This window comes from Aotus nancymaae, unplaced genomic scaffold, assembly GCF_030222135.1.
Source record: "Aotus nancymaae isolate 86718 unplaced genomic scaffold, 86718_ANA_hifiasm-v0.15.2.pri h1tg000067l, whole genome shotgun sequence".
Taxonomy (NCBI): Eukaryota; Metazoa; Chordata; class Mammalia; order Primates; family Aotidae; genus Aotus; species Aotus nancymaae.
Window position 1 is genome coordinate 36,769,655 of NW_026988482.1, and position 17,684 is coordinate 36,787,338.

The window sequence follows — 17,684 nt, forward strand, 5'->3', positions numbered from 1 at the left end:
GCAGGCACTGGGAGAATCAGAAGTCTAAAAGCAGAGTACAGGATGAGGCCAGAGGTCCACAGCCCCTTGACAAGATCCTTTGGGGGAATGCCTTTATTGCAGTTAACCAGCTGTGCTAAATTTGGGGCAGTTGTTCATCTTAAATCAAAAGAACAAAGCTTTGTCCACCTGAGCCCATGCTCTGAGGGACCAGTGGCCACAGTCATTTTAGATAATGAAGGGAGACATCCAAGGCTGCTAATGACATATAATAGAGAAGTCTCTGGTCAGAGATGTAATGCTGCACTGACTGCTGCCTGCAAGAGGGCAGAAAATGATCCTGTAGGCAGGGTTGTCCAATCTTTGGCCTCCCTGGGCCACACTGGGAGAATAATTGTCTTGGGCCACACATAAAATACAGTAACAGTAGCTGATGATCTTTAAAAAAAGTTGCCAAAAAATCTCATAATGTTTTAAGAAAGTTTACGAATTTGTGTTGGGCTACATTCAAAGCCATCCTAGACCGCATGTGGCCTGTGGGCCATGGGTTGGACAAGCTTGCTGTAGAGTTTGTTTCCTGAGCCTTTTGGACACAAATGCCAGTTTTTGGTCTTAAACATCTTAAGAAAAACATTTTTAAATGGTTATGAGATAAATCACAGTTGTTTGAGGTTTTTGTGAAGAGGAGATAAAAGGGAGGTAGCCAGATTTCCCTAATTAAACATGAAAAATAATTATGTTACAGACCAGCTGCAGGATAATAATGCTTATACTTTCCAAATATGGGTTAGTTTTCTGGGGGGGCGGGGAGCAAACAGTTATTTTAGATAAAGATACATGGATTTGGACAGAGGAAGAGAACAGTCATTCTTACCAAGGTAAATGGCAATAAAGCAAAGAGCAGAAAATCCAATGGTGTTTTTGAAGGGTATGGAGTTAATACTGTCTGGGATTGGGAAGAGAGTGGAAGATAAGATGGGACCTTGAAAGCCTGGCTAAAGAAATGTGGAATCTCTCCAGATGTTTCTGAGGAAGGGAGTAACAGTCAGTACAACATTTGAAGAAAATCAGTCTGGCAGCAATTTATACCCTGAGCAGAGGAGAGTAGAGGCCAGAAGATGCAGTGTAACCAGCACCCGTCAAAGGCCAGTTCTGTGTCTGACACTGTACATGCACTGGGTCACTACCATGACCTAAACCCATCGGTCTTCTGTAGAACAGTCTCCTTAACACAACTGTAGGCTGCCTGAACTCAGGCACTGAGAATGTTACCCCTACTTGGTCTAATACTTGGTAACCAGATCCAGGTAATTTATTCTCAGCTTCCTTTGTGGAACTGAGCAATCTGAAAGATTTCTAGATGTTCTGTTGCATTTATTTATTTTTTTCTTTAATTGAGCCACAGTATAGTAGGACAAGTTTTTAAGTGCTCTTTAGATAACCTCTTGCATCAATGACTCTAGGTAGGGAGTGATTTAGCCTATGTCACTTACCTAGAATTCTGGGGGTATCACATTTTAGGGGTTGTTCAGTTTTTGATTTTTTGCTTTATTTTAAACCTGTCTTCTATTGGCCTTCTCCTTTGCTTATGTGCCTGTTAAGATTCAGACTGTTCTTTTTGAGAATTCTAGCTTTGTTATATAGAGAGTAGAAGATAAACAAGCTTAAACAGAGTTCTGAATTTATCAGAGTTCTGAATAGGTAACTTTACAATGCATAGTCCATGGGCCGGTGTCTCTTTAAAGAGCTTTTAACACCTGTTAAAATCATGTTAACTTTGAAATGGCAGTTCTGATACAGAAAGCCACTCCAGGATCTGATGATATTATCAGCATCTAAATGAGCCAAGCAGTACTGCAAGGAATTACAGATGACATTACTATCTACAAAACAAAATCAGAAGGCCAAACCCTATGGGTTCTAATAAAATCAGATTTGACAATATTTATTACTGCTTTTTGTTTCTGTCATTCATATAATTGGAAAAGTGAAATAGAGGCAACAGATCAGACAAGGGGTTTTAGATAACAAAGAGTTTGATTGGCCATATTGAATGACAGCTTTAAACAATGCTGACAGCTGCTCCCAAGCAGTCTTGGTCAATTGCATTATATTAGAAAAGAGGCTCCAACTTCAGTCCATAGCTAGGGTGGTCAAATCTGTACAACAGGAAAAAAAAAAAAAAAAAAAGGTAAATCTCACACTAAGGTAGTAAAAGCTACAATCTCTCAGCATCAGATATCTGAACAACTCAACCGGGACCTTTGAAACCTGAAAACAAAAGAATAACTTGTTTCAAATCCATTTTCAAAAGTTGTCTGAAACTATTCAAAAGAGCATGTCTTAGGTCTTTTAAGGCAGTTTCAAAAGGCAGGTCCCAATATGCTAAGTTTGGCTAGCATCGCTCATGTTCTTATGTAGAATGATTTGTGACCACACTTTATTATCTCATTTTAGAGAACAGCCAAAGGGCAGCCTTGATGCTCCTTAAACCAGTGTTTTCCAAAGCATCGGTTATAAACTATGTTAGAACAGAAAATATTGGAGTTTATTAAATTTACTAAGCGTAAGGAATGGGTAAAAACTATCATGAAACATACTTTCCCTAAAAGGGTGGATTCAGTTAATGCCTGTGGGGGCTTTTTTTTTAATGGACAGCTGGGAAGGACTATAATTATGGAAACTTCAATATACAGTGCCCAACAATTAGAGAGTCATAGAATACTATTTCTTTGAACAGACAGAAATTCTTTGCTTTTATACCTTAAATTCTTTGAGTATAGTGACTTCCTCCTTAGAAGAAGTGTACTTCTCACTGGGAAGTACTTTGTGAATATAAAAGACAAGCAGTTCATTGTTTTCATTATGTTTAATAGAAATACTATGGAAAACATCCCTAATTGCTATGCAACTCCTTTGTGGAAAAAAAAGTCTGCATGCTCCTAAACTCTGCTACATTTGTTCTGTGTAAAACATTTCTCCTGATAATTTTGTGTTACTTTGCTCAGGCTTTTTGTAGCAGCTGTGCACCACTAATGACTTCCCTTATTAGTTAGCTCCAGTACTTTCTTGGGTTTGAAGCATATAGTATAGTAAAATTTGGCTTTTTAGCAACATTGTGCTAGGTTAATGGATAATGTTTATATCCACTGCCAAGGTGGTGTAAGAGCGTTGTTTCTGCTACTGCTATTTTTTCCAAAGAAGTATAACTTTTAAAATATTTGAGTTCATAAATAATTTGTCAAGACTGTATATATGAGATATGACCATTAGTTGGCCTATTATTAGGGTTATTTCAGCACTGAATCTTCAGAGTCAATTTGTAGCCTCACAATTATAAATGAGCCTATCAGGCCTCTAAGCATATTGCAAATCATCGTAGAGATTATACTTCTTAGAAATTCCCTTTCTTCCTTTAAGACTAGGTACATTTTTTCACCTGTCTAAAGCCTTCCTCTGTTCTTCTGTGCTCCCATCACAGCTTTTTCAGGCCTCTTCTCTATTCATCATGTTTGACTATCTTTTTGAATACTTTTCTCACCCATAGACTGTGATGTATTCAAAAAGAGATAATGTTTTACATCCCAGTGACTAGGTCAAAATCTAGAATACAGTAGATGATTGATGAAATATTAAAGAATGAAATCTTTATACCGTCACATTCTTCATAAACTTGTTATAAATATATAATTATATCTGAAGTTGAGATTGGGGAGGTAATGGTGGCTGTGGCTAGGGAGTGAGTAAATATTTTATGCCTTTGAATGTATATGGTGTTCCTTTGTTTCTAAACTGTGTCTAAAATCCTGCTGTTTTCTTCACTAGGAAGTCCAGCGCTGTACTGCTGATATGAACATCACTGCAGAACATTCCAATCATCCAGAAAACAAGCACAAAAACAGATACATCAACATTTTAGCATGTGAGTAATAAACTTTAGACTATCTTCAACTGTGAGGAAATTAAATTTTCATGCTGAGTATAAGCTGAAAACCAAGCAATCAGAAGCAGGATGCCAAGAAAGAATGATACTTGCAAGCTAACCTCTCATTAGCCCATCTTCAACAGTGTAGAAGTAGGGACATTTTCTTCCCCCTTAGTCTTTCATTAGGCTGTCAGAGCTCAGAGAGCTTAATAAGGTGACTGAAAGAAAATGTTCTGAGCTTCACTATTTTCACATGAAGTGATGTCATATCAAATGTCGGGAGCCAAAATTTGAATGTCATTTGGCTATCTTGACAATGGTTTTTAACCTGTAAGGCCCAAATCTTTTTTCTTTTCTTTTCTTTTTTTTTTTTTCCACTTAAAAGACCAGTGTGATAGTAAGGGGCCAAATCTTTTAAATACAAATGAAAATATTGGGAATTGAATGAAGCAAGCTGAATTTCAAAGCATTATTTCCTTCTTCATTTATTTATTTATTTTTTTTGAGACGGAGTTTCATTCTTGTTGCCCAGGCTGGAGTGCAATGGCGTGATCTTGGCTCAAAGTAACCTCCACCTCCTGGGTTCGAGCGATTCTCTTGCCTCAGCCTCCCGAGCATTCTTTGAAAGACTAAATAATTGGTCCGTACCTTAAATGATGAGTCTCCAGGCCTTCTGGTCCATGTGCTCAGCCCTATCTATCACATTACCACGGTCAGGAATATTCTGTAGGTTAGGGACGCAAACAAATGGACATTCTTCATACAGAGCCTCAAGGAATACTGTAGGAGCACAAGCTACTTTTATGGCTAGAAGACCACATTTCATAGATATGTGGGGCTTGGGCCACTGACATTTAATATATGCTTTGATACTAAGGGTAGGGGCATAGATATTTATAGTTAACATATACCATGGTAGGGACTACATTACACAGAATTACATTTAATAGTGCATTTAAATTGGACCACTTAAAATTTGAACACTAATATATAATGTTTTCTTAAAGTTTTCGTGAAATATTCACATACCATATGAAATTTACCCATCTAAGGCCGGGCACAGTGGCTCATGTCTGTAATCCCAGCACTGTGGGAGGCCGAGGCAGGCAGATAACTTGAGGCCAGGAGTTCGAGACCAGTCTGGCCGACATGATGAAACACTGTCTCTATAAAAAATACAGAAGTGAATGGGGCATGGTGGCACCTGTAGTCCCAGCTACTCCGGAGGCTAAGGCATAAGAATCACTTGAACCCGGGAGGTGGAGGTTGCTGTGAGCCAAGATTGCGCCACTCCACTCCAGCCTAGGCAACAGAGCAAGACATCTCCAAAAAAAAAAAAAAAAAGTACCTATTTAAAATATACAACTCAGTGGCTTTTAGTATATTCACAGAGTTGTACAATCATCACCACAGCTAATTTTAGAACATTTTTTGCACCTCAGCAAGAAACCCGTTAGCAGGCACTCCCAATTCCTCCTCTCCAGCACTTAGAAACCCTGTATCTACTTTGTCTCTGTGGGTTTGCATATTCTGGACATTGCATATAAACAGATTCATACTATGTGTGACCTTTTGTGTCTGCTTCTTTCATTTAGCATAATGATTTCAAGATTCATCCATGTTGTACCATATATAGTACTTAATTCCTTTTTACAGCTGGATAATACTCTAATATATGGATATACAGCATTTTGTTTCCAGTTGACGGACAGTTGTTTTTTTTCCCCATTTTTCTGCTAGTATGAATACTGCTATGAACATTCATGTACAAGTCTTTATGTAGACATATATTTTCAGTTCTCTTGGGTATATACCTAGGAGTAGAATTGCTAGATTATATGGTAATTCTATGTTTAAAATTTTGAGGAGTTATCAAAATCTTTTCCAAAGTGGCTATTCATTTTACGTTCCCACCAACAATATATAAAGGGTCCCGTGTTTCCACACCCTCACCAACTCTTATTTTTTTAAAAAAATAATAGCCATCCTAACAGGCATGAAGTGGTATCCAATTATAGTTTTGATTTTAGCATCTCCCTAATTATTAGTGATGTTGAGCATCTTTTCATGCTTATTGGCCATTTGTGTATCTTGTTTGGAGAAGTGTCTAATCAGATCCTTTACCATTTTTTAACTAGATTACTTTTGTCTTTTGTTGAGTTGTAAGAGTTCTTTATATATTCTGCATACAGATAATTTATTGAACATGTAGTTTGCAAATATTTGCTCATTGTGTGCATTGTCTTTTCACTTTCTTAATGTGAGTTCTTCAAGATTGTTTTGGCTATTCTTTCAATTATTTATAGTCTGAATTGTACTATTGTGCTTCTTTTATTAAATTTATTCCTAAGTATTTTATTCTATTTGATGCTAATGTAAATGAAATTGTTTGCTTAGTTTTAGTTTTGGATTGCTCATTGCTAGTGTATATAAATACAATTGTAGGTTGAATCCTAAAACTTTGCTGAACCCATCTTTGCTAGTAGTTATTTTTTGTGGATTCCTTGAACTTCTATATTCAAGATGTCCAATATAAACAGAGATAGTTTACTTCTAAATAAAGTGTTACAAAAACTCCAAGTTACTTTTGAATAGGATTGTTTGTTCTACTTTTCTGAGGTTAAAAAAGGCAGGGGGAGAACAACGAGGAAAGTCAAACCTCTCCCCAGTCTTTGGATTGACTTTGGCAGTATTTGATGGCCAGCTCAATCAAGGTTCACCACTGCTGTGACTATGAGGATTTGTCTATCTGGATATGCCTCCTTTCTAACCAGAGAAATCAAGAAAGGATATATACACATCTGACACACACACACACACACACCCCATTCTCTCCACCACAGCATCCTTTATTTCTAATGGCCTTACTGCCTTGCTAAAAGCATTGTGGCAGAGAAGGAGGAGAAAAATCAAAGCAACTTCTTTGTGATGTGCCCAGAGGTCATGGTGTTTTACTAGAAAACCATCTCTCCGGTTAAATGTGGGTTGCACTTTCACAACTTCATTTGTGATTTTATTTTCACAATTTCAAATTAGATGTGGTTTTATTTTCAAACATTCAGGGAGTTAGGTTTTGGTGTTCTGTTTTAGATTCTGAGCACATTGACTGCCTTCATATATACCTATATTAATGCTTTTTATACCGAAGAATAGCATAGAAATATCACAGACACAAGTAAAATGAGACTGTGAATGTGCCAGAAACATGTTGTACGAAAAATCTCTCACAGATTTGTCACAACTTTCAAGGTATATGTGGATGTCACCAAATCACCTCCCATGTTGGTCTATTAATGTCTTATTTGTCAGTCTAAGAACTAACACTATACGGTCTAATGGATACTAAGGCATAACAGTTTGGATGCAGATGCCTTAGAATAAATTTTTCCTTTGGGGCCTGTTTATATCAAGCAACACCTGTTTCATGTCAACCCTAAACTGAAAGTTTGTCAGAACAACAGAAGCAGTTCACAGCTCCAAGAATGTAGAGGGCTCTCAAAAACTGCTTGGTATATTCTGAGGAAATGCCTGTGCTGATCCACTCATTGAACTTCTTTTTGAACTATCGTTTTATGACAATGACTATAGACAGAAACATAAATTGGGTTTTGCCTATTCTGTTTCTACCTAGGGAAAATAAAATTATGACCTCAGCTTCCTTTTACTTATTTTGCTATCCTAAAGAAGCAGGCTCACTCTTTTGGGCAACTGGATACACATCATGTATCACTTTTCCCCACTTTTGTTCATAAACTGAGGTTAAGTGGATCCTAAAATCTGAACATTAACTTCACATTCCTATAATGACATTACTCTTGAGAAAAGCTCTGGTTTCCTCAATTACTTAGGTTCTGTTGGGGTAGCAGGGAATCCAAGTGAATTAGCAATGGAACTGCCTGAAATATTAATAGATGTTTTGGACTTGATATTATCATCAGTCACCCTTTTATATTTGTATTAATGCGGAGGGAACTGGGGCATAGGGCATAATCAAAGCCCTTTGAACTTCAAATTACACAACAAGCAAATACCTTTGAACTTGGCTTTAAAATATAGAATGAGGACATTTTGGAGGACTGCAATTTGTAATCGTTTTAAATGAATTTGCATCCTGAGAGCAGGAGATGTAGAAATGGGTCTATATTTGGGGGATGGTTTTGAATGCTCTATTTGGTTGTTCTACCAAAAGTTTTCTTGGGCTACCTGATTGCCTTATGTTGTGCTTCAGAATGCTGTTAGTTTCTGAATTATATTTTTGCTTTTTTTCTTATCTTCTATAGATGATCACAGTAGGGTGAAGTTAAGACCTTTACCAGGAAAAGACTCCAAGCACAGCGACTACATTAATGCAAACTATGTTGATGTAAGTTAGAAATGTTACTATAAACCTGTTTCTGGAAATTGAAGAATGCAGAAGAAACTGTTCAATGTATTTTAATACTGTACAGAGCTTTTACTAAAAACAAAGCCTATTCAATATGGAAAGTATCTGAATTATTTACTGGTCTTCTGTGATAGTGCTTTCATCTCAATTTGTGCTGTGTCATTTTGAAGGGTTACAACAAAGCGAAAGCTTACATTGCCACCCAAGGACCTTTGAAGTCTACATTTGAAGATTTCTGGAGAATGATTTGGGAACAAAACACTGGAATCATTGTGATGATTACAAACCTCGTGGAAAAAGGAAGAGTAAGAGCTCCTTGACTCACTATCTTAATAAAGCACCTTCATTCAAAAAATATTTATGGAGTACCTGCTGTAAGGTAGTAACTTGACAAGGTATAAAGAGTTACAGAAATGGAAAGTGTTCTCTCTGCTCTTACCTTGCTTATGTTCCAGTAGGAAAGAGAGCTAAGGCATTATAAGAATGATTAAATGTGATGAAAGAGATGAACAGGGTATTAATGTAATGCTGCAAAATGAATCAGTGTATCCTCTGTACATTCCTCTGTACAAAAATTTTTTTAAAGGAGCTAATACTTGAGATGAGACTTGAGCAATGATTAGAGGAGTTATGCAGGCTAAGAAGAGAAGAAAAGGGCATTCTAAGTACAGGGGACAGACAGAATAGTAAACAGGGAAGTTGAAAGAAGCATAGTGTAGTCAAGGAGCTACTACTAGTTAAGACTGGGGGAAGCAAAAATTGCTTGAACAGTTTGACCATCATTAAGAGGACCTTTTAAAGAAACTAATGCTGTAGAATTTGTTGGATTATAAGTTTACACTAGATGATGCTAATGTAGGCTGGAATAAAAGTTGTACTTCAGGGAATTGCCACACTGGGTTGATAGGTACAGCAAACAACTATGGCACACATTACCTATGTAACAACCCTGCACGTCTTGCACATGTACCCCAAAACTAAAACTAAAAATTAAAAACACAAAAAATAAAAATAAGAGACACTACACTTCAGGTTCCCTGCTCAAAATCACCACTGCTTCATGTTGTGGAGTCCCTGTTTTACTTTTGGTGATCCAAGTTATAACAAGAAGATTCTCACAGTCAGAAGAGACCTTCCATAAATTCAGCCCAGCTTTCAAATGATACTTAAGCTCCCTTTATAACAAAGGCTACCCACATTTCTTACAGGTCAGACACAGAGGTTTCTTTCTTAGTCCCTTTTTAAAATGCATATATACTGAAAGGTGGTCATAATTACTAGGCCCATTTCTCACATGGTCTTACACAAACTTTTCCCAAGCCATCAACCTCATCAGAGGTCATACCTGCCTTAAAGCAGTTAAACTCATGTATTCCTTTTTCGGTCAACCAAATGGCATTCTTACCTGTGTTTTAACATTGTCGTTTAAAATTACATTATCAACAGAATGGTGGCATAGATTGCAGTTATACTTTACAACTTTTTTCTTTTTGCAGCGAAAATGTGATCAGTATTGGCCAACAGAGAATAGTGAGGAGTATGGAAACATTATTGTCACACTGAAGAGCACAAAAGTACATGCCTGCTATACTGTTCGTCGTTTCTCAGTCAGAAACACAAAAATGAAAAAGGTACGGAAGGAATCGGGTAGGCTGCCAGTGCATCTCCTTTTTATACTTGTATGAAACTTACTGTACAACCAAAGCCAAATCTCATAACCAACTTGGTTTTTAAAAAGTATTTTAAAAACATTTTTCACAACTGTTTTGATTGACATCAGTGTATGCTGTGAAAGGTACTGGCAAAGCATATAATAGAATTTAACTGGCCTGATTGAGCTCTTTAATCTCTATGTGAACAGGCTTCATTTTTTAAAAAATCATCCTCTTAGATTTTGGTAATACTCAGCAAATATGGCAGCATCTGTTTGATTTAGCTTTTTAATTTCAGTTTTCTGACGGTTTTAAAGCATTGTTTCCCAAAGTGTGTTCCAAGGAATACTTGTGCTGTAAGATTCTTGCAAAAGTCAGATTCTGCTGTTCACTAAGAATAGAAAATGAATGCTACATAATGTATATCCCCCTGCCATTTTAGAAATTTACAGTGAACTTAAGTGACCAAAGCACTGGTGTTAAAAATAAAACCCTTTTCTACAGAACTACTAAATACACTGAGCATCACACTTGTGGAAATATTGTTTTCAGGTTATTTCAGTTTCTTTTTCAAAATCCACTGTCACAACAACAATCCTAGATTAATCATCACAGGAGTACAACAATCCCCCCTTAATTGTGTAAGGTATGTTTCAAGACCCCCAGTGATGCCTGAAACCTCAGATAAGTACTGAAGCCTGTTTATACAATGTCTTTTCTGTACAGTGTCTTTTCCTGTACATCCATACCTATGATAAAATTTATAAATTAGGCACAGTAAGAGATTAATAATACTGAAATAGAACAATAATATTCTGTAATAAGTTAAATGAATGTATACTCTTTCTCTTAAAATACTGTAATATTTTTGGACTGTGGTTGACCTCGAGAATGTGAAACTACAGATAAGGAGGAATTACTGTATTAAGAACTGTAAATAGATGCTTATTAAAAAATGTAGTTCTTCACAGAACTTGGGTATGGCAGTTGTTTGCAGCAATGGGATAATTTTATTTTCTCGGTGTCTTGGACATTTTGGAAAATGTGATAAAACTGTACCCTCCTTGCCCCGTTTGCATTCACATTTACTCACATTTTTATATAAAATTCAGGGGCTCCAAAGCCCATCTGTGATCCCAGGTTAACAGTCCCTTCTATGTATGTTTATTTCCCAAAATGAAAGAAATAGCATGAATATTAGTAGTGTTGCACAACATCTGTGTTCTCTGTTAGTTATAAAATAGACCTGCTGGCTGGCTCAAGATAATCAATAACCAGCATAAAACTTAAAAATCCCAACTAATGGGAATCTTTCAGGTATTTAAACAGGGCCCACCTGCTCTTGTTTTAGAAACAGCTTAAGTCAGAGGAAGAAGTAGGAACTTTAGGTGTTTTACATACGGGAAAAAGTAGAAAAATGAGAGTTAACAGAATTAAAGCTATCATGGGCCTATGTATAATAGCACAGGACCAGACACCCTTCAAACTTCAATGTTGATTAATGACCCTGAGTCATCCAAAAAACTTTAGAAATTATTGAGGTATTGATAGTAACAAAACATATAGCATGTCATCTATTTGGGGGAAATTTTTCATCTAAAGTACTTAAAATTTATATAAAAAGTTCAGTCACTTAAAGGAAAACTACTCTGAAAAAGTCATTTATGAAAGTGACAGATAAATGAGACATTGCCTCTGACTCTAAAGACAGAAGTATTTGACACTTAGAATCTTCCCATCACTTCCTGGACAGTTTATAGCAGCAACCAGCACTCTGGCTCCTGGAGGTCCAGCCTGGACAGTGGAGAGGGAATGGGACTCATAGCCCACAGAGAAATGAAAGAAAAGTACTAAGATCTGGGCTTGGGGCAGAAAATCAGGAAATGGAGGACTTGCAAGAAAATTACAAGTGCTTTGGATAGTTCCAAATCCAAAAAAACTAATACTAAATACTAAATGTTCGTTCTTAGTACAGTCTTAGTCTTCTCTTCTAAGTGATAGTGATACTTCATATACAGCCTGGTAATGTCTCCATTTAATGGCATGAAAGTTGGCTACAAGAGGAAATAACCTAGCCTGGGAAAAGTGATTAGGGTGAATGAGATCAGTGGTCATGTGTCCTGACAGCCTTACATTACTTTTTTCCAGAATGTCCACCCCTCACCTTAAAGACATATTTTTCCACCTTTCTCACAGGGTCAGAAGGGAAATCCCAAGGGTCGTCAGAATGAAAGGGTAGTGATCCAGTATCACTATACACAGTGGCCTGACATGGGAGTTCCCGAATATGCTCTTCCAGTACTGACTTTCGTGAGGAGATCCTCAGCAGCTCGGATGCCAGAAATGGGCCCTGTGTTGGTGCACTGCAGGTAGGGCCTGGGATTCAGTATGTGAAGTAGGTGGGGCAGGGGACTTAGGACTCAATGATCTTGGACCACAATGACTACTACTGCTTTAACTTAGAAGCTGAATCTTCCACTAGAAACTGGGATGGGTAAGACTTACAATAGTTTTAAAGAGGCTCTATTCCTGTAACATTAAGAACTCATCTGCTGCTTCTGTGGTTTTTAAAAAATTAGATCAATCTCTAGTTTATAAAATTATCTTATTAATAATATCAGCCAGGCGTGGAGGCCAACAGCTATAATCCCAGCACTTTGGGAAGCTGAGGTGGGAGGACTGCTTGAGCCCAGGAGTTTGAGACCAGCCTGGGCAACAAAGTGAGACCTCTTTAATACAAAAAAATTAAAAAAAAAAAAAATTAGCTGGCATGGTGGCACATGCCTGTGGTCCCAGCTACATGGGAGCCTGAGACAGAAGAATCCCTTGAGCCCAGTAGGTCAAGGCTGCAGTGAGCTGTGTTTGCACCACTGCACTCTAGTCTGAGTGATAGAGCAAGACCCTGACTCAAAAAGAAAAAAATCCCCATTGTTTATAGGAAAATTGTAGGCTTATCCTAATAAATAAAAATCTGGTATTAAACACAAGTTAAGAACTTTCCACACTAGAGATTGTGTTTTTGTAAATGGCTTTTCTGAAAGGTTCTTCTAAATAATATTTATCATATATATGAAAAGATTTCATTTTAAAATTTTTAGTTTATAAGTTCCATATAAAATACCTTTTCAAAAGCACTGGGAAATGCTTGTATAAAGCTTGTTTTCTGTCAAATACACTAAATGACTTTAGTTGGTTGTTTAAAAATGCTTTTATTGTTTGATTTGCAAATGCATTCTTGCCTCTTTTCCCCACCACCCCGCCCCACCTCGCCACTTTGGTACTCAAATAAATGTGGCCTGTTCCGTGATTTATGTTGCAATGCTAAGTGAATAACCTACGTCAACTTTACTAGGTTATCTAACTGGGGTTTAGGCTGGGCGCAGTGGCTCATGCCTGTAATCCCAGCACTTTGGGAGGCCAAAGTGGGCAGATCATCTGAGGTCAGGAGTTCGAGACCAGCCTGGCCAACATGGTGAAACCTTGTCTTTACTAAAAATACAAAAATTAGCTGCGTGTAAAGTTGCACACCTGTAATTTCAGCTATTCGGGAGACTGAGGCATGAGAATTGCTTGAACTGGGAGGCAGAGGTTGCAGCGAAACAAGATTGCGCCACTGCACTCCAGCCTGGGCAACAGAGTGAGACTCTGTCTCAAAAAATAATAATAAAATAAATGGGGTTTAGATTATAATTTTTTGAATCAAAGTTAACAGTATGATAAAAGCATCAGTTGAGTGTCTTCATTTCTTACAGTGCTGGTGTGGGCAGGACAGGCACCTATATTGTAATAGACAGCATGCTGCAACAGATAAAAGACAAAAGCACAGTTAATGTCCTGGGATTCCTGAAGCATATCAGGACACAGCGTAACTACCTCGTCCAGACTGAGGTAAGGAGCAGTTGCCAGGGTCCTCATGAGATTGTGGCACACGCTTTAACTGAAAGGTAAACGATAGTGAAGAGACAGATTCATTCTTTTAGGGCTTGCGGGAATTTACAAGTTTGTAGTAGTAGATATTCTGACTGTGATACTATTTTGTGGATCACAGTTTTACATTTCTGTATGGATCTTAACATTTGGATTCCCAAATAACTACACCAGCACTTATGAAGCAGATACAGTTGTTTGAAGAGCTGTGTTAGATGGTAGGGGGAGTTAAACATGTTGTCTGGCTTGAGAAACACATAGGAGAGGATGGTTCTAAAACCCATCATTGAACACAATTTCTTGATTGCTTATCGCACAGTATGGAATACTGTGATCCAGGCACAGTATAGAATATGGAACTAAACTTAACACAGTCTCTACCCTAAAATAAGTTAGGATTGATAAACAAGTTGTGTATTGGAACAAATCACCTAGCTGTAAGTGCCTGAAGGAATTCACTGGGAGGTCCCTCTCAGGGGCAGAATTAAACTAAGGTAGACTTCATGAAAGAGTGGCTAACCCTTAACACTCCCTGAGTGACTGACTACCATATATTGTACCTCTTAGGAGCAGTACATTTTCATCCATGATGCCTTGTTGGAAGCCATTCTTGGAAAGGAGACTGAAGTATCTTCAAATCAGCTGCACAGCTATGTTAACAGCATCCTTATACCAGGAGTAGGAGGAAAGACACGACTGGAAAAGCAATTCAAGGTACTGCTTTAAATAAGTTTTTTTGGCAAAAAGCACAAAAGTGTTTAAATGCTTTGAGTTTGGAGGTTATGTCTTCTTTGCACTAATGTCTACATGTCTGCAGTGAAATCGATTTCTACTTCTTGTATGCCTGAAAGGTAATGAAAAAGAAAATACGGTTTTGACCTATGCATGAATCGTTGGTATTCAAGTAGATAGTACAGTGTTGTATTTTTTTCTGAGCAATTTATGACTTTATCTGAATATAAACATCAGCCCCTCACCATAATGACGTAGTACTTTAAAGTCACTCGTTCAGTCCAAAAAATATCCTATATTTTTTCTGAACTAATCTATCTTACCTTAATTATTAAGAATGATTACTTGGCTGGGCGCAGTGGCTCATGCCTGTAATCCCAGCACTTTGGGAGGCCGAAGTGGGCAGATCATGAGGTCAGGAAATGGAGACCATCCTGGCTATCACAGTGAAACCCCGTCTCTACTAAAAATACAAAAAAAAACTAGCCAGGCGTGGTGGCAGGACTGTAGTCCCAGTTACTTGGGAGGCTGAGGCAGAATTGCTTGAACCCAGGAGGAGAAGGTTGCAGTGAGCCGAGATCACGCCACCGTACTCCAGCCTGGGCAACAGAGCTGAGATTCCGTCTCAAAAAAAAAAAAAAAAGCAGTTAAGGTTTATGTGGACTTGACTAAAGTGAAGGTGAAAAAGAGAGATTATAAGTACTATTAAAATAATTAAGAGTCTGTCATCTGGTAATACATCAAAATTGCTTCTAACTTGCAAATACTGCCTGTCTCTCCAGTTACCAAGTGCTTTCCTGTTTATCTTTGTCTTTTAAATTCTATTTTGTACATTGTTCTATATGTAAATAGTTTCTCCCTTTGTTTCAAGATTCAAAGAATGAGATGACTCTACAGTATTAGTTTTCATGGTAAAACTTTCCATTGACTCTGAAACTGTGATTTGAATCTCAGCTGAAGAAGTGAGACTGCCAAGCAAATTATACCAAGTGATATGAAATGAAAAATAGTTTAGTTTCACTGAGTTCAATCATAAAAGTCATTTTAAATTTTTAGGTCATTTAAAATTCTAACTACCATAAAAACTATGAGGTAATTAATAATGAGGACACATTGTATCATTTTAAATGTTTAACATGAGTTCTTACAAAATATTAAGTACCAACATTTCTTAAATTCTACCTTTTTCATTTCTGTAATATTTGTCTATACATACTTTAAAAATTAATGGAAGAAATGTGACACAGGCAGTATAACCATTTTAGAGCTCAAGATGAAGAAAAAAACAAGAATCAGAAACTTGAAGATGAAAATTATATCCAGGGACCATGAGTTTTACTAAAGCATCTGGAGAAGAACACTGATCTCATATATTCCATTAATATCGACGCCAGACCCCCCCAAAATAGGATTGACAAAATGGTTCACCCAATATACATTAACAGGAATAATAACCAAACTACTAGGCCGGTTACTTATAACAGCCTCAGAACAATGTTAGTTTAGTTCAACAGAAATGTACCGAGAACTAATTAAGTATTCCTTTATCTTCAAGAAACATGATTAGCTCATAATAAATAACATTAAACCATCTTTTTTAATGTAGACTTACTTGGGTCTTTTGTGCAATGAGGAATCACAGAAAAAATTCATAACAGCAATGACATCACCATAACAGAAAAATCCACATAGTTCTATAAATATCATCTATTACACACGGTACCTGTTTAGGGCCTGATAGTAGAAATAAAAAAGATACAATCAAAGTTACTGAGAGAAGTACCCCTAGGGAAGCCCGAGTGTTTTTTGGGGCTGGGTGTAGTAGATTACACCTGTAATCCTAGCTCTTGTAATCCCAGCCCCTGTAATCCCAGAGCAGCCTGGGCAACATAGGAAGACCCCAATTCTATAAACAGTTTTAAAAATTAGCTGGTTGTGGTGACAGCACGCCTGTGGTCCTAGCTACTCAGGAGGCTGAGGTGGGAGGAACACACTTACAGTGAGCTATAATCATGCCACTGCACTCCAGCCTGGGCAAGCAAGGAAGACCCTGTGTCTTCAAAGGTTCTTTGTGGCACAAAAATGGTCTTAAACGTTTATCAGTAATCTGATGATTGGGATTTTTGCCAAAGTGTCAAGCAGATGCTGTTAGTTTTATCTCTGAATGAAGACTAAAATGCTTTTTCTTTTTCAGCTGGTCACACAATGCAATGCAAAATATGTGGAATGTTTTAGTGCTCAGAAAGAGTGTAACAAAGAAAAGAACAGAAACTCTTCAGTTGTGCCATGTAAGTAAGACCTTAAAATCACTTAGTGACGTTTTAAACTGGATTGTATGTATTAAGTACAGAGGCAACTACTATGATGGTATTGATAGCACCCTTCAATTGTACTGTACGTGGCTGTGTGGTAGAAGGTTTTGAAAATGTCCCTTTAGTAACCTCATTAATACATGACTTTACACCAGCCTCTTACCTGGTACTGCCGAAAGGGAAAATGTTATGCTCATTCAACTAAGGAAGTTTGATGAAACTGGGAGAGGTGGCTGTCAGAGTCAGCAAGTTGCTCCATCTATCTGATGTAGAATATAGCTTCATTTCACCTTGGAATGCAAGAATTGGGTTACTTCTAACATATTATAACATAAAACAATAATAAAGCTGTTATAGCTGTGGCATTAACATTCCTTTAAAACTTAGAATCTTGGATTAATCTTACAACTGGAACTATATTTTTCAGTTACTGTGGCTGTGGAGATCAAAGTGCTGTTGATTGGTGGTGACCTTTGTGTAAATAACTCAGGACATAGCAGATGATACTGTCTGTGTGCTGTAGATGTACACATATAGGTGATGATTGGGAGATTTATCTCTAATGAAAAAGACTACTCTTTTCTAAGCCCATCATGAACAGAAAGACATGGAGAAGGGGTTGGGGGCAAAGTATATGTTGGTATAATTGTAGGAATAAGAAACTAGAGTCAAAAGTTATCTGAAACCCTCTGTTGTGTCCATACAGAGTATTCTGTTATTGATCTGCTGTAAAAAATCTCTCCCACAGTAAAACTGTATTCCTACAATGCCTG

The 17,684-nt window shown here is 37.4% G+C and overlaps 1 protein-coding gene and 2 long non-coding RNA genes across 6 annotated transcripts in view; 1 reads left to right on the forward strand and 2 right to left on the reverse strand.

The window, feature by feature from the left end:
- PTPRG (protein tyrosine phosphatase receptor type G) overlaps positions 1-17,684 on the forward strand; it is a 765,140-nt gene that overhangs the window by 725,933 nt on the left and 21,523 nt on the right. For both annotated transcript variants that reach the window (XM_064367285.1, XM_064367284.1), the window contains 8 exons: positions 3,805-3,901; positions 8,185-8,267; positions 8,459-8,593; positions 9,785-9,919; positions 12,137-12,309; positions 13,693-13,828; positions 14,435-14,581; positions 16,794-16,887. In XM_064367285.1, the coding sequence (XP_064223355.1) occupies positions 3,805-3,901; positions 8,185-8,267; positions 8,459-8,593; positions 9,785-9,919; positions 12,137-12,309; positions 13,693-13,828; positions 14,435-14,581; positions 16,794-16,887 (1,000 nt within the window). The remainder of the gene's footprint in view (positions 1-3,804; positions 3,902-8,184; positions 8,268-8,458; positions 8,594-9,784; positions 9,920-12,136; positions 12,310-13,692; positions 13,829-14,434; positions 14,582-16,793; positions 16,888-17,684) is intronic.
- On the reverse strand, positions 1,672-6,517 carry LOC105724329 (uncharacterized). The gene is made up of 3 exons (XR_001109009.2): positions 4,934-6,517; positions 4,553-4,628; positions 1,672-2,138 (listed from the first exon to the last, which is right to left on the reverse strand). It is a non-coding gene; the product is annotated as an uncharacterized LOC105724329 (long non-coding RNA).
- LOC135270841 (uncharacterized) overlaps positions 13,144-17,684 on the reverse strand; it is a 43,071-nt gene continuing 38,530 nt past the window's right edge. The window contains exons 3-6 of one of the 3 annotated variants that reach the window (XR_010339000.1): positions 17,075-17,201; positions 16,212-16,333; positions 14,428-14,563; positions 13,144-13,738 (exon numbers count right to left, since the gene is read on the reverse strand). This is a non-coding gene — a long non-coding RNA (uncharacterized LOC135270841). Of the gene's footprint in view, positions 13,739-14,427; positions 14,712-16,211; positions 16,334-17,074; positions 17,202-17,684 lie in introns of all 3 variants that reach the window. The other 2 variants (XR_010338999.1, XR_010339001.1) reach the window with 2 other exon arrangements.